Source organism: Macaca thibetana, chromosome 1 (genome assembly GCF_024542745.1).
Source record: "Macaca thibetana thibetana isolate TM-01 chromosome 1, ASM2454274v1, whole genome shotgun sequence".
Lineage (NCBI taxonomy): Eukaryota > Metazoa > Chordata > Mammalia > Primates > Cercopithecidae > Macaca > Macaca thibetana.
The window spans coordinates 162,144,131-162,164,313 of record NC_065578.1 but is presented as its reverse complement, the minus strand read 5'-3'; the positions used below and the strand labels follow the sequence as shown (position 1 = coordinate 162,164,313).

At 54.6% G+C, this 20,183-nt stretch overlaps 1 protein-coding gene across 1 annotated transcript in view; it reads right to left on the bottom strand.

Annotated features, from left to right (window-relative positions):
- Positions 1-20,183, bottom strand: part of CACNA1S (calcium voltage-gated channel subunit alpha1 S) — a 74,728-nt gene that overhangs the window by 7,991 nt on the left and 46,554 nt on the right. The window contains exons 20-36 of the mRNA XM_050765178.1: positions 19,660-19,766; positions 19,002-19,089; positions 18,612-18,719; positions 15,341-15,393; positions 14,412-14,558; positions 13,735-13,936; positions 13,158-13,316; positions 11,363-11,473; positions 10,586-10,669; positions 6,703-6,759; positions 5,665-5,793; positions 5,416-5,481; positions 4,766-4,857; positions 3,203-3,362; positions 2,609-2,736; positions 1,196-1,292; positions 781-883 (exon numbers count right to left, since the gene is read on the bottom strand). Of these exons, the coding sequence (XP_050621135.1) occupies positions 781-883; positions 1,196-1,292; positions 2,609-2,736; positions 3,203-3,362; positions 4,766-4,857; positions 5,416-5,481; positions 5,665-5,793; positions 6,703-6,759; positions 10,586-10,669; positions 11,363-11,473; positions 13,158-13,316; positions 13,735-13,936; positions 14,412-14,558; positions 15,341-15,393; positions 18,612-18,719; positions 19,002-19,089; positions 19,660-19,766 (1,891 nt within the window). The remainder of the gene's footprint in view (positions 1-780; positions 884-1,195; positions 1,293-2,608; positions 2,737-3,202; positions 3,363-4,765; positions 4,858-5,415; positions 5,482-5,664; positions 5,794-6,702; positions 6,760-10,585; positions 10,670-11,362; positions 11,474-13,157; positions 13,317-13,734; positions 13,937-14,411; positions 14,559-15,340; positions 15,394-18,611; positions 18,720-19,001; positions 19,090-19,659; positions 19,767-20,183) is intronic.

Here is a 20,183-nt window from a genome sequence, read left to right as displayed (position 1 = left end):
CCCTGAGGCAGCCCACCTCTTGGGTCATGTACTTTCTCCCCACAGGCCTTGGCTTCCAGTGCCCAGAGTGGTTGGTTTTACAGGCTGTCATCTCCTGCTCTTTTTCCAAAATCTTTCAATTCCCAAGGAAATGTGGTCTGTCCCAAATACCCCCAGGCAGACTCGCTGCAGCTCTAACCTGCTCCTTCCTGACTCCTGGCCTTCCTCATCTTGCCCTCCTAATGAAGCTTACCCTGAGGTTGTCTCAGAACCCTGCAGTGGTCCCCGTGTGCCGATGGACCTGATACAACTGGAGACTTGAGCTTGATACAGTGAGAGCCCTGAGCAAGGGCTCAGAGACAATACTAAGACCCCACCCTGATTCCTTCCCCTGCTCCCACCATGCCTGTCTTCCCAGTAGGTGAGGACCTGCAGGTTTAGTGGAGTCGAATGTGGACTCCCGTCAGCCTGCCCAGTGCTGCCTGAGAACCTCCTCTGCTCCTGCTCAGAGCCAAACTACAGGGCACTCCTGACCCCTGTGCAAGCACTGGCCCTTCTCTGGTCCCCAGACACAGCTGAGGAGTGTGGGAACAGACACTTGATGATCTTTGCCCTGCAGAGAACCCTCAGACTCCCTCTGAGCCCTGAGGGGCATGAGGACTTTGTGCCCATGGCCTAGGGTCTTCCCTCTGCTTCTTCCCACAGTTGAGAGCAATCTTGAGCTCTGAGAATCTGGCAGAATCTGTGCCAGGAACAGCCTCTGGGAGAAAGGAGGGGGCTCACATTGGAAGGCTCTCTCACCTTCCGTCTTGATCTTGAGTGCCGTGCGGACCAGGGCGAAGAGTGTGGCATTGAAGGTGACTGTGCCGTCACTGTTCAGGGGCATGTTCATGCCCACCAGCCGCTGTGCAGGGAGAGGCAGTGGCTTGCTGCTGAGCTGGGACAAGCTTGGCAAGTCATCCTCACCCAGTCTGTGGGCTGGGAGGGGATGGGACATGAGGGCTGGGGGTGTCGGCTGACCAGGACATCCTTTGTGAGGGGACAGAATGATGAGTTGGGTGACATTGTTGAGACTTTAGGTCCTCCAGGAGGAACCTGGGGACCCAGGAGATTCTGGCTCTAAAATGCTTCATTCCATCAGGTCCTCACCAGCTTCCCTGTGTCTCGGTGACTCTTCCCCTCCCTGGGGCCACCCATCCCTGGCAGCTCTGGTTACCTTACAAGCTACGCGATGTGGGCAGAACTTCCCAAAGCCCAGAGGGGGCTGAATCCTTCTCAGCAGGGTCACCACGTCCAGGTGTTTGATCCTCCCCCTGCAGGAGGACACACAGACTTATGTACCTGGTACCCTCCTCCGCTGCCGGAACCTTTCTGCTCAGAGGATGGGCAAAGGGAAAGACAGCCAGGAAACAGGGGAGCATTTCCTTATTTTCCAACTGTGTTTAGGAAGTGGGAGCCCAGTTCCCTTTTAAAAGAAGAGACAATGTTAGGATTAACTGTTGTCTACAAAATGGGTACCCAAAATAAGCTCTCTCTTTTGGGGCGTTCCCTCGGATATCGGATCTCCAGGTCTGGAATCCAGCCCTCATTTTCCCCATCAGGACCTTTCTTAGGTTTTGGTCAAGTTAATAGGGCCTCTTGGGCTGTATTAATAGAAGGAGAGGGTATAGATCAAGGGAGGTGGAAGCCCACTTCCAGAGACTGGTCCAGAGCTGGAAACCACATTTTCACTGGCACCGTGACTCCCAGAATAGACATAAAACAGAACAACCAGGGAGGTCAGAAAACAGAACAACCAGGGAGGTCAGATCAAAAGACAAGCATGGCAAGAGCAGCTTGTGAGTGTTGCCTGAGAAAAATCATTTTGGAAGGTCCTACTGGCTTCCTCTTTTCTTTGATGGGGCGGGGGGCCTGTGAAAAAGAGATGAAACATTCCCCGCCTTTCTCCAGAGGGCTGAGTGAGGACTTGTGGGTGACTGGTAGAGGCAAGTAGGTTTGGCTCCTGCTGATGGAGGCACTTTAAAGCATGGTTGCTATGGCACCAGACAGACCTGCGTTGAATCTTGGCACCATCTCTTACTAGCTGCATGGCCTGGGGCAATTTACTTAACCTCTCTGAACCTCAGTTTCCTCATCTGAGACAGACCATTGGGAGATGCATATTTCCTATTGGGAAGTAAAGTAAGAGAGCCGCGCTCTCCAAGCTTTAAAGTGCATACGAATGTCCCGAGGCTCACGTTCAGAGCAATGCAAGAGTCTGACTCAGTCAGTCTGGGAGGGGCCTGGGACTCTGCATTTTAATCAAGCTCCAATTCTGCTGGTCCGAGGACCACACTTTGATTTGGGGTCTAGAGTGTCTGGTGAGGTATAGAGCTTCCTACTCCTAGGAGTGTTCAGGCAGGAGCTGGATGACCATTTCTCAATAAAGTCAAGGGTGTTTCCATCCTGGGAAGCTGTAGGATTCCTTCCAACCTGGAGAGACTCTGATTCTCTGGTCTGAGACCTCGGATAAATGAAGGGGGAAGGAGAAGCCCACTCATACTGAATAAACTGGTGAGTGACTCCCTGTGAGACACTAGGAAGGGTCTAGGAAGGAGGGCCCAGCACAGAGCCTACAGACTGGACTCACTTAGCCTCCGGGTCATACTCTGCCCAGATGGCCTTGAACTCATCCAGGTGATGAGGGCCCAGGATGGACCAGTCCCGGGTGAGGTAGTCAAAATTGTCCATGATGACAGCCACAAAGAGGTTGATGACCTGCAAGAGAAGAACCAAGGAGTCCCAACACAGAAAGGCAGGTGGTCCAGGGTTAGGGTCGCAGAGCTGGGAGGTGTCCACTGGCCTACAACTTCTCACTATCTGTGCTCTTGGTTCTAGCCCTTCTGAACCACCCACATGGCACACACAGCAATGCTCCGTCATGTCTCTGTGCTCTTGCACAGACAGTGCCCTCTGGCCTTGCTAAATTCCTTTTGATGAGTGCTAACCCAAACAAGAAAAAAGGTAAGAACTTTTGGCAACCTCTCTAGAGTGTGAAAAAGCACCCAGGAAACAAAGCCACACTCAGGATGACCGGAACCAGGGACAACCTAACTAGAGCTTCCTGTGTCCCCGAGATGAATCCCAGGAGAGGTGGAAGTTGGCCGGGAAGGGGCAAATAGGCTCCCCCATGCCTCAGTGCATCAAAGCCCTCTCCCCATCCCCCAGGCCCGCAGTGTCTCACCAGGAAGGCGCAGAGCATGTAGAAGCTGATGAAGTAGTAGTATGCAAAGTTGGTGCCACATGTGTACTCCTCCCCTGGGGCGTAGTCCGACTCTGGGTCACACAGCTTCCCATAGCTGCAGGCCAGTAGGATCTCCTGCCAGGCCTCACCTGTTGCACACCTAGAGGACAGAAGAGGCTCCTGTCACCTATCTGCTCCTGCCTGGCCCCGCAGGAGGCTGGCAGCCAGGTGGGAGCAGGGTGTGGACAGATGAGCAAAATGGGGCTGTTGCCCAAAGGTAGGGAGGTCCGATCTTCATGTTCACCATGTAGCTCAGTGTGAGCTGGGCCTGTTTCTCCTCTGTGCTGCAGCCCTCATGGGCTGTTACAAGCAGGAGCTAAACTTTAGAGAAGAGGGCAAAGTCGATCTATGATTCAAGTTACTAGAGGGATGCACTGTTCTGACCAAAGCAAGGCAGGGTCAGATGTCACGGAGGCCTCAAAGAGGTTAACTGACTGCACTCTCTGAGGTAACCCCACAGTTGAACCCAACTGGCTGAATTCAACTGCCACCCACTCTAACTGAGTCACAAAAGCAGGCTTAGATTTCACACCTTGTGGATGTGTTGCTATCGAGTGAAGAATCTCAATGCATCCGAGGTGCATATGCATGACATGTTTGCATTTTTCCCGTAACCGCTACCACCTGCTCTGTAGATAACCTCCCTCCAGCTGGGAAGAAGTGTCTCCCCTAGTCACATTCAGCCAGACTGCATAACTTCCCACGCCTTTGTATCTAATGACTGTCTCACTTCAGCTAGCTCTCTTCCTTCCTGGAGCAGGCAGTGCAGGGTGGCCTCGGGTTTGGAGTTGAGTGCAGAGCCAGGGGCGAGGTGGGAATATCCACCTGAACACAGTGAGGTGGCGGTCTCCTTTTCACAGGCCATAAGGGCTGCAGGCTGCTGTGACCTCATGGAGCCTTCAACAGGCTGTGCCAAGAAGGGGCCGTGGGTGTGGGTGTCCCTAGGCCTTGTCTGGTCTCAGTGGAGCATTCCACTGTGGGCCAGGAAGCTCACCTCTCTCACCTGGCTCCTGCACACCCAGCAGGCCTGCAGCCCAGGATCCTCGGTTGCAATCCATGCTCTAGCTCCCGTGCCCTGGCGAAGCATAGGCCCCTGCGCCCTACCTGTGGCAGCGCCCCCAACCCCATCTGGTTCTTTGCTCTGCCTTTCCCTGCATTCCTGCTCATGCTCCGGGAGCGACAAGGGCAAATGTCCAGGAGAAGATATTTCACCCTGTCTTTTGCTTCACGGGGATGAGATGGGAGGAGAACGCAGCACTTCACTCAGTGGAGGAGCCCAGTGCAAAACAAGGCTGTGGGGCCACTTGTTGAAAAACAATGAATATCTTCAAGACAGTGACAGCAGAGCATGCAACCAAGCAGGGGACCCTTCTGAGTGTAGGGCCCGGTGTGGCTGCACAGGTCACACACCCATGAAGCCAGCCCTGGCTCCAGTGCAGATTACAACAGAGCAGAGGCTGACTGGTCAGTGGGGTGGGGGTGGGGGCGGTGGGAGACACGTGCCTGAAGAGCAGCAGCACAGCTTGTGGGAAGGTCTGGAAGTTGTTGTTCCGGTTTATTTGGGTCCCATCCACCAAGGCGATCTTCCCAAACATCTGCAAGTCACAAAGGGCCCTGACTGTGGAACCTAGATTCAAGTGTCCCCTCAGCTTATACCCCACTGCGTCTCTTGCCTGACCCCCACTTTCGCCCCTACTTCCCCAAAATTCCATTCATTACAGGCCACATCAGACCTGAAGCCAAAAAAATGGGATTATTTTCTAGGTCAGGTAAAGTTCTTCCCAGCAAGCCAAAGAAAAGTAGGAGGGTAGACCCGTTTTCCCAGCAGCAAGCAGACCTGGCGAGTCAATGTGTGGGGGAAGGGCTCTCAGGGGAGGGTAGACAGAGGCCACCCAGGCCTCTAGTCGGGCCTTAGAGACACAGCTTGGCCCCTGCTCTCCACCCACATGCCCAGGTTTCTCCTGGATGGCATCCAAGCATCTCACACTCCAGCCATCCACGATCAGGGAGGTTGCCCCTCCTTCTTTCTCATGAGCAAGGCAGGGAGGGCAGAGGGTCCAGCCCGTGTGCTGCTCAGGCTCCTCAGGGTCCACTGATGGCCCCTCTAACCTGGCCAAGATTCATGCTTTGGCCTGGGCCCGCCTGCCTCTCACCTGCATGCCGATGACAGCGTAGATGAAGAAGAGCATGACGATGAGCAGAGCCACGTAGGGTAGGGCCTGCAGGGCGGGCGGGAGCACCAGTCAGTGTCTTAGGGCTCCACTGTGTGTCTGCAGCCCTGCCCTCTGTTAGCTCCCCAGGCTTTGCCCTGCCCCGGGCTCCCCTGGGGCCCACCCTGGGCTGAGGCAGATGTCCCTAGTGGCCTCCCCAGGTACGTGCAGTTTCCAGGGTCCCTGTTGCACCTGGAAGGACTTGATGAACGTCCACAGGAGGGTGCGCACTCCCTCTGCCCGGCTCAGCAGCTTGATCAGCCTCATGACACGGAACAGGCGGAAGAAGGCACTGGAGATGCGGGCACTCTCATCTGGGTCCTGCGGGGCAGCAGCCCCAGAGGTCAGTCTGGGGGCAGCACCTCAGAGGGGTAAGGGGCAGGGCGGGGAGGGAGGTGCACTGTGTGTGTTCGGGAGATGTTTGTGGAAGGCTCCAGCCCCACCTCTGGCCCCTGCTGTCCACTAGTTCGGGACCATCCTCGGGCCCAGGGCTCTGGGGCTGTTCAGCTGGGAGGCAGGGAAGAGGACGTGGGGCACCAGGCAGTGTGGTGAAGCCCACACTTGGGAGCAGTGGCAGGGATTTGCCCCGGGGTGTGGCTGCACCCAGGCCCACTGCCTGCCCTCTCTGACCTCCTGCACATTTCACTATCTTCTCAAGCTGCCACAGAGTCAAGGACCCTGGTGGCCCTCCTAGGGCCCCTCCCCAGCATCCTCCCAGTGCAAAGATTTCCCAAAGCTTGGCTGCTCTATTGCCATAAACTCAATGTGGCTACTCCCCATCACTCCCACCCCACACGCGGCTGTTCTAAGCCAGGCAAGCCTCTAATCTTGTGCCAGCCTTAGACACACGAATTACTCTGGAAGGGGAGAGCTGTCCCTGCTCTGCTTCCTGTGTCCTCAAAGGCCTTGTGCCCAATGAACTGTCACTAAGGTCCTTTGCCAGCGGTCACAGTTCTCTCTGGACTGTGTTTCCATCTGCGTAGATGATGCCAGAGAGAACCCACACTCCATCTCCCAGGGCTCTGAGGAAGCTGCTATATCCATGCACACTTGACTGCAGAGCCTCTGCCCCCACCCGAGCCTAGCCTGGGTCCTCAGCGGGCCTGCCCTGGGGAGGGAGCTCTGAGTGCTGATCCACCCCATGCAATCCACGCAGCCAGGCCCATGCATGCAAGTGGCAGGGCAGGAGCTGGTGAGCGTGCCGGGCAGGCTCGTGCAGCCTGAAATTACAACGTTCCCGCAGCCTCCACCCAGGCAATACAGTCCCCCGCTGGAGGCCAGGAAAGTCTGTGGAGAAAAGAGACGAGGGGAGGGGAAGGAGAGGAGAGAGAGGAGGAGGGACACGTGGGAGGGAGGTGAAGAGACGTGTCAGAAAGGACAGACACACAGAAGAGTTAAAGAGAAAAAGACAGAGGCAGGGGCTAAAGACCCCACGTGGCTGTCAATCAGGGGCAGGGTGGGTGGGAGTGAGGACTGAAGCTCTGTGGGAACTGTGAGGCAAGAGGCAGGGACGAGAAAATAAGAAGGGGAGGGAAGGCTGGACACAGACAGGTCCCTTCTCATTTTGGAAATGCAGCTACCGGTGGCAAGGGTTTGGGTTTTTCTTATGTGTTTGGGTTATGTAATGCTGGGGATGTCCCTAACAAGGGCGCGTTGGAAAATGCCTGCTCATTGTAAATGGATTCACATCTGTAGTGCCCTGAGGCCAGGGTCCAGGCCCCTGTGGAAGTCCCATCTCCCAGGGGCACACTCCTCCGGGGGAGTCTGAGATCCCCACAGCAGATGTTTCTCTGCCCCGGACTGGATCTGGGACCAAGGCTGCTATCTCAGTAGTCAGGCTCTTGAAGAGCAGGTGGGGAGGTGTGTGGGAGCAATTTCTTCCTATTTATTCCCTTGGGCCACACTTCATGTGACACCCTTGTTCTGGAGCCCTGGGTCAAAAGAAGTCATTGTTTTATCTTCCAATTATCCACAGGTAGACTGATCCCTGGCATACTGGTCTTCCCATTAAACAACACCGTTTGGGGCAGATTTTCCCTGGACTACTGGTTCTCAACCCTGGATGCATGTCAGAATCACCTGAAGAACTCAAAAAATTCACATGTCTTTGCTGGGTCTCCACTTAGGTCAATTAAGTCAGCTTCTAGGGGATGGGACCTGGCTTCAGAAGTTTAAAGACACCCCAGGTGATTCTCATATGCAAGCAAGGATGATGACCAGTGTTCTATACCTGTGCTATCCAATATGGTAGCCACTAGTCACATGTGACTATTTGAATTACAATGAAAATTGAATAAAACCAGAAATCGGTTCCTCAGTTCCTCTAGCCACTTTTCCAGTGACAAGTAGACATGTGTGGCTAGAGGCTACTCTATTGGACAGGGCAGACCATTTCTGTCCTTGCAGAAAGTTCTAACCAATGTGCTCCCCTAGCCCTTTCCCTGGTTTGTACATCAGGTATGTAAATCAACCTTCATGTGACTTTAAGCAGACACTACTGGTAAGGGACATCTGCTAAAAATCAAATAAAAACCAGTGACACCCTCCTGGCCTCCACCACCAAAGACACCGTTTTGATATATCCAGGCTTCCCCTACACAGACCTCAGATTTTAACAAGTAACTATTTTTAGCTTGGGCTGTTTATTTTGGCTGTTTAGATTTCTCTGCTCTGGCTGTGCTGGTGAGAAGTGCTGCTGTCAAACCATGGAGCCTTTTGGGATACTATTTCCCAGCAAAAACTGAGTGTGGATGGAAATACACAACACACACACAGAGACACACACACACACACGCACGCATTGGTTTTGCTCAGAGCCCACCCTGGCCCTCACTAGCTCAGCGCCCCCAGGGGATCTGAGCAGATGGGGTTGTCTGTCACTGTTCTGTGCATGGAGAGTGAACAGGATTCCCACCCTGGTCCTCCCCTAGCACATCAGACAGCTGGTGTGACAGCCAAGTCCCCACTCCCTGCCAGAGCTCAGCCTCAGCTGAGGGCTCCTTCCTCAGAGACTCCAGACTTTTCCTCAGCTGTTCCTCTCACCCACACCCCACCTCAGGCATCTCCAGTGCTCATCTTTCCACCCCATCCCCAACTCACCCTAAGGTTCACCCCACAGGCTGGCACAGCCAAAGGGCTTTCCGTTGAGCAGTGGGCAGTTCAGAAGAAAGCCCTATGCATGGCTGAGCCCCTAGCTTTAGGGCCAGTCCCCTGCTGGGATCCCTCATGGCCAGGCCAGCCAGCTTTCTGACATCCCACCCTGGCTCAGAAAGAAGAATGCTCATCTTTTCTCTCTTCCCCTGTGTCCCTCCTAGGATGCCACTTGGGCAACTGTTTTTTGATTTTGGCCTCTGACTCTCGGATAGTCTCCGCCCTCCATCGTTGCAGCAACCTGCAGCTGCAGACCCACGGCAAGGCAGCCTCTGGAGGGTTCCGCTTCTAAGACCTTGAATGTGGACCTCTCCAGCTGGAACTGCCTCCCTGCTCCTTTCATCCCCCTCACAAGGCAGGTCCTGCTGCTGTTTCTCATTCCACCGCCAAGGCCTCATCCCCTTGGTCCAGATCCTGGGAGCCTTCCTATCAGCTCAACCTTCAAAATAGATCCAGACATGGATCCCTTCTCACGGCCTCCACAGCCAGCCCCGGCCCCCATCGCCTCTCACCTGGATCACTGTGGGAACCGCCTGACTGCTCTCACTGGCTCAGCCCTCGTGTCCCCTGCAGTTTAGCTTGTTCACAACACAGCAGCCACAGTGATTGTTTTAGAACTAAAGTCTGTTCTCACTTAAACCCTCCAAAGGGCTCTCGTCTCCCTCAGAATAAAATCCAAGATGGTAACCGTGGCCTTCAAGGGCCTAGATGATTTGGTCCCTGCCTTCTCTCTCCTACCTCATCTCCACCACTCTCTCACCTCATCTCCACCACTCTCTCCTCCAGCTACAAGGGCCTCCTGCTCTTCCTCCAACTCAGCAAGTACCATCCTGCTGCAGGGCCTTTGCACTGGCCTCCTGTTCTGCCAGCACTCTGGCCCCCGTTCTGGCATGGCTCATGCCCTTGCTTTCTTCAGGTCTCTGCTACAGTGTCATATGGACACCACCCTCCCATGCTCTTCCACTCTAAGCCCCTATTTCCCTTTATGTTTCTGTATAATACTATGTATTTGTCATACCTGTCGTATTAGGGATTGATTTATTTATTGCCAGTTTGTTCCACAATTTTGTTCACTGCTGTATCTCAGCAGCAAGAACCTAGCCTGGCACACGGGAGGTGCCCAGTACATATTTGAGAAATAAATGAGTGAGTCTTCTAACCGGGTCTCTTAATTTTAGTCATTCTGACTTCCCGTCGCTCACCTCCAGGCTAGCTTTTTAGAAGCAGAGCTCTAAAGGCTCAGCGTGGTGGCTCACACCTGTAATCCCAGCACTTTGGGAGGCTGAGGCAGGTGGAGCACTTGAGCCCAGGAATTGGAGACCAGCCTGGGCAACACGGTGAGACCCCATCTGCATATTCCAAAAACATATTTTTAAAAAAGAAGTAGGACTCTAATCCTCCCACTGCCCTGTTTAAAAACCTTTAGTGACTTTCCACTGCCTGCTCCATAAAGCTGAAGCCCCCTCTCACCGCTTAGCTCTCCAGCCTCGCCCTCTCCGTTCTCGTGTCTGCATGTTCTTATGCTTCCGATAAATTGGACCACTCAGCATGCCCTGAACCTTCTTTGCATTTCCTGCTCTGTGCCTCTCCTACGATAGCCCTGCCTGAGGTGCTTGTTCTCCTCTCCAACTCCAGTCACCACCTCCCTTTCCTTCAGGCAGATGGCACCACCTCCATGAAGCCTTCTCTGACCACCCCACTCAGAGATGACTTTCCTTTCCATTACAGCTCTTGCTTTTGATAGTGTAGTAGGTACACCCATGGTGTCTCCCTGGTATCTGAGTTATCTCTTCGCCCAGCAGGATGATAGTCCCTTGAGGGGAGAAGCCACGACTTGTCATTCCATCTTTTTAATCCCTGGGGTTCCATGTTGCACACACAGTGGGCAACCCACAAATATCTGTGGACTGAACACATGCTCTTGGACCCACGCTAGTGATGGCTCTGCCTGCCTGATACTCACGTCGATCTCGCTGAGGATGACATCAATGATGCTGCCAATGACAATCAGGAAGTCAAACACATTCCAGGGGTCTCCAAAGTAACCCTGGGAGGGAAAAGGATGGAAGAGTGAGGGGGTGAGCTTTGGGAGAAAGGAACTCTGGCTGCTAGCAGAGGACAGTGTCCCACTCGAGTTAATGTGGAGCTGCGGGTCAGGTCAAGGTGGGGTGCTCTGACTCCACCTCCCTACTGGTGCTCCAGTGGGCTCCCCCACTCCAACCCTCCTCTTCCCTTTGCTCTTTATTTCCCCTCCTCCAGAGTAGAAAGTAGTGGGGGGGGGGAGGGGAGAATTGTTGAGATCTCAGGATTTGGGGTCCTGGTCCAGATAGAGATATCTTTCATCCCCTGAACCCCACTGAACATCCTGTCTGGGGCTTGACAGTGCAGAACTGACAGGGCTGTGCTGGGAACCATGGGAATGGCCTTGAGAATCAAAGAGACAAGGCAAGATTTTCCCCCAGCCCTGGGCCTGTTCTTCAGAAACTTCGGGGCAGGCGAGAATGTAAGAGAAGCTCAAAGGAAGAGGCACCCAGAGTCTTTCTGTCATCAGTCAATTCTGGCTGCATGAAGATTTGCCTGCCCTGTGTCTGAAGGTGGAAGTGGGCAAAGGAGCAAGTTGGGAGCAGAAGTGCTGGGCAAAGGGGCCCTGATAGGATGAGGGATGGGGTGGATGTTCCACTGGAAGGCCCCACCCCCCCAGCCCCAGCTTCTCAACTGGCCCTGCAGCCCCCACACTTACCCTGGCCTTGAAGGCCATGAGCTTGAGGATCATCTCCAGGGTGAAGATGATAGTGAAGGCCACATTGAGGATGTCTGAAATGTGGTTCATCTGCTCTGACTGGTTGTAGTGCTGTGGAGGGGACACAGGAACAGTGGGTCAGGGGGGCTGGGTTTGCCCACCCTGTAGATTGCATTCCCAGAGCCCCTGCCTCTTCCTGGGCAGGCCCCAACCCTTTCTTGGGCCCCCTGCTCACCTTGTTTTAGCTCAGAAAACTAGAAGCTGCTTTGGCAATCCCCTGAGTTCCACCAAATTTTATGAACATCCTCCTCCTACCCCCCCACCACAAAAAAGGTAAACACAGGAGGGGAGGGGCTCCAATTCCAAGTCCTGTCGAGTGTGTTCATTTACATGCAGGGCTGCAGGGCCAGAGCTTGTTTACATATCAGATCTGGGAGGACCAGCATGGGAGGTCGTCCAGGCAGGGCTCTGTGACAGGTTCTGTTTAGTCATTTGGGTACAGGACTAGGAAAGAAGACCCCTGGGTTCCACAGTCCGTGTTATCACTGTCTACTAGTGGGAAACCGAGAGCTCACCAAGCTTACTGTGTCTGCACACCACCCCCAGGGATGGGGAGGCACGATGGTGAGGCCCCTGTCACCCACCACTATGACCCTCCTTAAATCTACTTCCTTGTAAGTTTTCCCAGAGATCTCTGACCGTTTTATTAGCAAGTGGATGAAATTCTACCTCTTCCACAAAACCTTCCAGGTAGTTTGGGAGGATCCGATGACTGCCTCCACCCTGCCCTGCCTCGGCAGGACTGTCCAATTCTGCTGCCTGACTCGGCCCCAAACACAAGGCAGTGCTGATGATCCTCTGCGACCTGGGCCTCCTGGCTCAATGATTGTCTTTCCATATCATCATGACCTAGCAGTGTGTGTTCTTTTTTTTTTTTTTTTTTTTTTTTTTTTTTGAGGCAGAGTCTCGCTCTGTCGCCCGGGCTGGAGTGCAGTGACGTGATCTGGGCTCACTGCAAGCTCCGCCTCCTGGGTTCCCGCCATTCTCCCGCCTCAGCCTCCTGAGTAGCTGGGACTACAGGCACCCGCCACCACGCCCGGCTAATTTTTTGTATTTTTAGTAGAGATGGGGTTTCACTATGTTGGCCAGGATGGTCTCGATATCCTGACCTCGTGATCTGCCCGCCTCGGGCTTCCAAAGTGCTGGGATTACAGGCGTGAGCCACCGCGCCCGGCCTGCAGTGTGTGTTCTTATCATTGGGTGTGTCTCGGGCTTTTACGAGCAGGAAGCCTAGCTGCACCATCCTATTTATACAGGGCTTAAGGAATCAGATGCTTAACCAAGGCTTGATAACGATGCTGCTAATTATGATATTGTCTATAAACGGTGCTCAACTCTCAAGAGAGACACCTGTTTTGCAAATACTAAATCCATTTTTCTTGGGATCAGAGCCAAGATTCCAGCCAACTCAACCATCCAGATTTGCAACAGCAGAAGAAAAACAGAGAAAGCACTTTCTACTTCCCACACTTTCTCTTCCTTCTGTGATAGCTATCTCCTGTTTGCAGAATTACCATACAATTTTTATGCTCGAATTACCTCCTTAATAAGCCATAAGTGCCTGGTGTCAAGGCCTGGGTGCAGTTCACTTCTGTATTCCATGTAGCGCCTCAGCACACAGTACACAGGACATGTCTGCTGGGGGGAATCTGGGCTATCCTGCCCTACTCACCCTGCCCTACCCAAGGCCCAGGTCCCAATCTGATCAGACATTTGTCTCCTGGGGAGCCCTTACCTGCATGCCAAGGCAGATGGTGTTGAGCATGATGAGGGCAAACATCAGGTATTCAAAGTAGGAGGAGGTGACAACGTACCACACCTGGTACTGGTATGGGTTTTTGGGAATGTAGCACCTCAGTGGGCGGGCCTTCAGGGCGTACTGTACACATTGGCGCTGCAACACACACAACAGGACAGGTCAGCACCAAGAGGCCCCTCCCTCCCTCTCCACACCCACATCCATGGGCTTGACGGGCAAGTCAGGAGCAGCTGTGGCCAGAGGCTGTGGCTGAGGACTCTGCACTGTTTAGGGGAAGAATCTTGTTGGGCTCTTGGGTTCCTATGGGTGCTCTAGACTAGCCTGGGGGTCTGAAGGGCTTCCTTTCTCTGGGCATCATGAGGTTCCACAAGAAGACCCACTCTACCAACTTGTATTGCTTCAGGCTGGAGATAGGGTAGGGTGCATGGAGGCCAGGGCTTGGCATCAAATGCGGTTCTGGGGTCACCCTTAGGCCTCTCTTCCCTGGCTGGACCTAGGGCTCGGGCCAGCAGGAGGTCTGCTGGAGCTCTGCCCTCCACCTCTGGCAAGGCACCTGGTTCTTGTCCAGCTCACAGTTCTTGTACTCAGTCTCTCCCTGCTCCTGGAAGGTGACAATGACGAAGCCCACGAAGATGTTCATCATGAAGAAAGCAATGAGGATGATGTAGATGATGAAGAAGATGGCCATCTCCACACGGTTGTTGTAGATGGGACCCACATCCTCCTCATTGGAGTCTATGGCCTTGTACAGCAGCCTGGGGGTGGGCAGAGAAGAGAGGACAGGCTGGGCGGGGTGACAAGGCAGAGAGTCAGGCTGGGAAGGATGGGCCTTATCCCACTGGCTGTGGTGAGCCAAGGGAGCCTTCTCAACAGTCAAGTTATGGGACAGGAGTTAGGACGGGGCCAGGAAAGACCAGACCCAACCCTGGAATGGCCCTGCCTTTCCAGAGGTTGCTCCATCTATCCCTAGTCAATCAGTATTAACAATCTGCCCTGTGGGCAGAGAGGCATACACCTATGGGGGACTGAGTACATTTTGTCAGAGCCCCCTGGTCAGGCCTACTTTGGAGTGACCAGTCAACATACCATCAAACCATCAGAGAGTTGGTGGGTTTGTTGGGCACCTGCCACAGATAGCAGTAGCACCATGGGGGCTGCAGAAGGGCAGGCTGGCTGCCTGGTCCTACCTGACCACGCCCATGAGGGACCTAGGTCCCAGCCCCCACTCACTGAGGCCATCCCTCGAAGGTGGAGACCGTGAAGAGGGACATCATGGCTGAGAGCACATTGTCGAAGTGGAAGTCGCTGTGTACCCACTCACGGCGACGCAGCTCTATCTGCATGGGGTCCCCGTCCTTGTACACGTAGTAGTAGCCCCTGTGGCAGTGAGGCCCAGTCACTCCACAGGGCACGGCTGGGCTGCCTTGCCCCACCCACATCCTCTGGGCCCTGGGTGGGGGGTGTGCAGGAGAAATGAAGGTCTGGATCTGGGACCCGAGGGGACATCGCTGGGCAAGCCCGAGGAAAGGGGCCTCTGTGAGCATCCCTCTTAGGCCTAAAGGCTGAGCTTCCCCAGTTTCCAGCTTGAAGGGCCATCATCCACCAACACACAATCCCCTGCCCCGTGACTATCCTGCAGTTCTCCGTGCCCCATGACTGTCCGACGGTGCTCCCTGCCCTGTGACCGTCCCACAGGGCTCCCTGCCCTGTGACCCTCCCGCCGCGCTCTCTGCCAGTGACTGTCCCACCGTGCTCTCTGCCCGTGACTGTCCCACTGCTCTCCCTGCCCCGTGACTGTCCCACCGCTCTCCCTGCCCCGTGACTGTCCTGCAGTGCTCCCTGCCCCATGACTGTCCTGCCACGCTCTCTGCCCGTGACTATCCCGCCACTCTCCCTGCCCCGTGACTGTCCCACAGTGCTCCCTGCCCCGTGACCATCCTGCCGTGCTCCCTGCCCCGTGACTGTCCCGCAGTACTCCCTGCATCGTGACCATCCCACCGTGCTCCCTGCCCCGTGACCATCCCGCAGTGCTCCCTGCCCCGTGACCATCCCGCAGTGCTCCCTGCCCCGTGACCATCTCGCTGTGCTCCCTGCCCTGTGACTGTCCCACAGTGCTCCCTGCCCTGTCACCATCCCGCCGTGCTCCCTGCCCCGTGTACCTGCACTCCTCCTCTGTCATCTTGGACAAGTCGGTGCACCTGAAGAACTTCCCCTGCAGCCAGGAGAAAGAGGGAGGGAGGGAGGGAGGTATGTTGTCATGGAAACAGGATAGAAAAGTGGGCTCTGGGAGTGAACAGTGGAAGCGGGGAGGGAAGGCAAGCATCTGGAAAAAGGATCTCTTCCTCTCAGAGGCATGAACTCGCCCTTGGGGCAGGGCCCCAGAGCAGTCTCCTTTCTTCACCATCGTTCATTCCCACAGCTCGCCCAGGGCTTTCCCACCCAGCCTAGATGCTGCCAAGACCGAGAAGGCAGTGCCTCAGAGGGGCATTTACTGAGTGCCCCTGATGGGCTGAGGGGATGTACATGAGTGCAGCTCTGCCCCTGCCCCTCCATCGGGGAGCTGAGCCCCTCACATCCCGTACTGCTGCAGGAGGCCTTCTTCGGTCTCCCATTACGGAACGAGGAGGAGGGGCTGCCCACCTCCCACCACCATCCTCCTGCCAGTGGGGCAGGAGCCGCAGAGTTGGAGCCCAGCTGGGCTCTGATGACTCAACTTGTCTCAAAGTCAAGCGGGGTCCCATGTCCTAGCCCAAGGCCTGGGTAGGGGGGCTCTGTGCTCCTCTGCACTGACTTTGGCCAGAGCACTTGCTCCTTTTATCTGTGTCACAGATTGGACCCCTGAACAACATGTTTGAATGAAAGTAGTGGATACCTAGGTCTTTTTTTTTTTTTTTAAGCTCGCTTTGTCACTTAGGCAAGAGTGCAGTGGTATGATCTCGGCTCACTGCAATCTCCGCCTCCCCGATTCAAGCAATTCTCCTGCCTCAGCCTCCTGAGTACCTGGGGTTACAGGTATGTGCCATCATGCCCAGCTAATTTTTGTATTTTTAGTGAGAAGGGGTTTCACCATGTTGGCCAGGCTGGTTTTGAACTGCCAACCTCAAGTGATCTGCCCACCTCGGCTTCCCAAAGTGTTGGGATTACAGGCGTGAGCCACCATGCCCAGCAGGGTGGCTAGGTCTTAAGGAGGCTAAATCAGGCTTGAGATCCACGGATTCTGGTGCAGTTCCTTCAAAGACTCAGATAGGGAAACTGCCTCGGCCAAGGACACAGCACTAGCTAAAGACACAGCTGGACCTTGCCCCCCACTGCCCCTGCCGCACAGGTCTGCGCTGTTCCTACTACATGCCCTTTTTATAGTTGCTGGAGCAGAGGGTGAAGGTGAGGCAGGTGGTACTGGGGGGTAAGCAGGGAGTGGATAGAGCTGCCGCTGGGCAGATCCTGGGCACTTAACATCAAATGCACAATTTACTATGGGAAGCAAAGCTTGACTCTCTGCTATAACGTGGAATGCACGTGGCAAGCTTCCACGGAGTCAAATGCAACATCAAATGCCAATTGGCAGTGTTATGCTTCTAGGACTTCCTGGAAGGCAGGAGCTGGGGGGTCTTTTAATGACAGACTAAAGCATGGCGAGAGTTGGGTGTTGACAGGCAATTGCTCTTGCTTGTCTGGAAGGGACGTGGAAGCCAGAGGAAGGGCAGCGGCTCATTCATTCCTTCAGGGAGCGTGTCTGGTGGGCCTCCTCTGCACTAGCCCCTGGGCAGGGGGCCAGACGAAGGGATGAGGCAGACACAGACTCTGCCCTCAGGGGATTCTGGGGACCCAAGCCTGGCAGAGGAAGGGGCTGGGGGGCAGGAGGTGGACAGCCCTCAGCTGGGCCAGGGGGAGAAGGCCACATGCAGCTGGCAGAGTGGCCAGACACAATAAATACTCCCATCCCTCCCATCCCTCCAGGACAGGGACCGACAAGACCTGTTACCCCCGAAGGTCCTCTGGGAGCTTCACGCTGCTGTTTCTCTCATAGCCTGTTCCCTGCCCTCTGGGAGGATTTGGCTTGTAAGGCCCTCAGCTCTAGCAGAGGCCCTGGCTCATGTATGGAAAACATGCTCCGTACATGTTTGTTGAATGAATGAATGATTGTAAGATGATGCCATTGCCTGTCTAAGACTGACGGAGGTTATGTAATCATGACTTTGAAAGATTGTGCTTTGGTGGTAGGAGGAGCAGCTGGGTCATGCAGGAAGTGTCAAAGGTGTTGGTGTATATTCAGAAATCAATTTCTCTGTCCTGCCAATGATCTGAGGGCCAGAGACATCTGGAAATCAGGGTTCTGCGGGAGGGACATCTTTATAGGGCTGATTCCTAGAGAGGAACTGAATAGCTGTATTCCCCTAAGAAAGTGAGAAAAGAATAAGGTTGGCTCCAGATGTGAGATGATGAACTCTCAGCCTTAGGAGCTCCCGGTAGATGTGGATGATGCCAGACATACCAGCAGGGAAGATGGGCTGCCACAGCCCAGCTGCACTGATGGAGGCGGAGTGTGGGTCTGGGACAGGGCATATGCTTGGCACAGACAGGCCTGGCAGGATGGGAGGAAGTGGGCAAGGGTGGGAAGGGAGAGGAATGGCTGCAGGGCTCTGGGAGGAGGGTCCTCCCTCCCCAAGGAGAAGCCATGCAGGGGCAGGGAGAGAGCAGATACAATGGCACAATGGCAGTGGTGGTCAGCAGAACCACAGAGGCCCAGAATGGATATCACTGAGGAAACAGGATCTGGACTTGCCATATATTAGCCTCAAAACTCTGTGCATTCAATTGAAGCAAATTCACTTTGAGTCTCAACGTGTTGTGTTGCTTGTGTATTTAATTTTTTGAAGAGCTTAAGATAGTTGTTGTCAGGTTTTCATTTTAGCTCATTGATCTCTTAAAGCTATTGACCATCATTGAAAGACGGCTGCCTCTTAAAAGTTTGATTTAGGAGAGTTGTATTTATAGACTGAAGTTTCATAGTCAAATTTAGAAGATGGACATCAAACTAACCGTTTTCTTGTTTTGTTTGATAGAATTCTAAGTGCATGACAATAGCTTTAAGAGATGGTGCTTGAATTGTATTTTAACTTCAACTCAATAGACACATGACCCTCTGCTACCATTTCAGTAGTGTTAGAAGCCCATTGACTGTTTCTGAGATTATCATCGGGCTGCTTTTGTGGAACTCAAGGTGCTATTTAAATGTAATGATGCCTTACTAGTTTTCTGCAGACTTACGTGTTTGGTGTGGTGAAGACCTATTTTTCAAAATAAAATATTCTCGTATGAAAAACTGCATTCAAAGACATCTGTTTTCACAATTTGGGGCTCCTTTTGCTTGAGAGTGGGCACCAGGGCTGGGAGTGGGAGCGGGAGCTGCTTGCGCAGGCAGGGCCTCACCTTGAAGAGCTGGACGCCGATGCAGGCAAACATGAACTGTAGGAGGGTAGTGACCAGCACGATGTTCCCGATGGTGCTGATGGCCACGAACATGCACTGCACCACGTGCTGGGGAGAGAGGGGCCAATGGGGGCGGGGGGTGCACTCACTGTAACCCCGCTAACCCAGCTGAGGAAACCTCAGGAGTGCAAGACTTGCTGCCTCCTGATGAGTTGGAGGCGGGGAGAGGCTGGTGGGGAGGCACGGCTACCCCAGCCTCATCCTCCCCCCTATCTGGCCAGGGAGATGGGACAGGGGTCCCAGCCATGGCTGGGCTGAAGTTTCTGGAGTCAGGAGGCCCCTGTAACCCTCCCATCCCTCTCCGGGGCTCATGCCCAGGCCCTCTCTCACCTTCAACCCCTTGGCTCTGTTGATGGCTCTGAGTGGTCGGAGCACCCTCAGAACCCTCAGGATCTTCACCACGGAGATGGCGCTGGACCTGGGGGGGTGGCAATGGTGCGGGGGCTGAGGGCAGCCTGTTCCAGCCAGCCTGGTCTGCAGTGGAGCCTCTAGTCGTACCCCGCCCTCCACACCAGCTGCCTTTCTGCCTGCAAACCCTCCCATCTTCCCCTTCCCTTTCCTCCAGTTGTGAGAGTGTGCCCTACTCCAGGGCACAGCCACCCCTGCTGTCTGGACTGTGTTCTCATGGGTGTGTCGTGAAGCAGAATACAGCCTTCCCCTGTGGGTGGCTAGAGGCTCCATCCCTCCCATCAGACAATGAGCACCCTGAAGGCAGGGGTTGTGCTCCCCGCAGGGTGGGGGAGGGAGGGACCACTTCCTCCTCTCTGCATCCCCTGCCAGTCTCCAGAACAGAGTGCTGCCCACTTCGCTGGTGGCAACTCACACTCCAGCTGGTGACAACCCACAGGACCCCAGCCCCCATCAGAGGCCCTGAGAGACCCTCCTCTTGTGGCAGGGGCCCACCAACATGGGTGGGCCTCCCATTACAAAGCCCTGGCACAGAGTAGAGAGTGGTCAGTGCCCAGGGCTGGTCTTTGACGCTGCTCACTCAAGTCCCATGGAGATGAGGGACACGGCCACCACCAGCAGGTCCAGCATGTTGAAGTAATTGCGGCAGAAGGAACCTTTGTGCAGGAAGGCTCCATAGGTCGTCATCTGGGGAGACAGAGGCAGCAGCCTGGGTGGAGGAGCTTGGGGAATAGGCCTGTCTCCCACAGACATGGGCTTCTCGCCTCTGCTCAGGAGAGCACTTACTGAGGCAATAATCTTCCAGAAATCTCTATATTTCACTCAACTCGTTGCAGTGGCCTAAATGCATTTCCTATCTCTGCTCACAGTGTTGAAGTTTGGGGACTTCCCATGGGCAGCTGGGCCAGAAGTCTCTTTCTTCACATGCCATAGGGAACCCTGGGTCTCCTTTCCCAGGGGGCCACAGAGTGGGAGGCCCTGGCCCCACTGTCTCCTTTGTGACACAAAATTTCTCCTCCTTCCTGGAAAGCTTTTTGGGCAATCCCTTCTGCCTGGTGGCTTGCTGAATCAGGCTGAACAAGCCCTCCAAGACTTCAGGGGTCC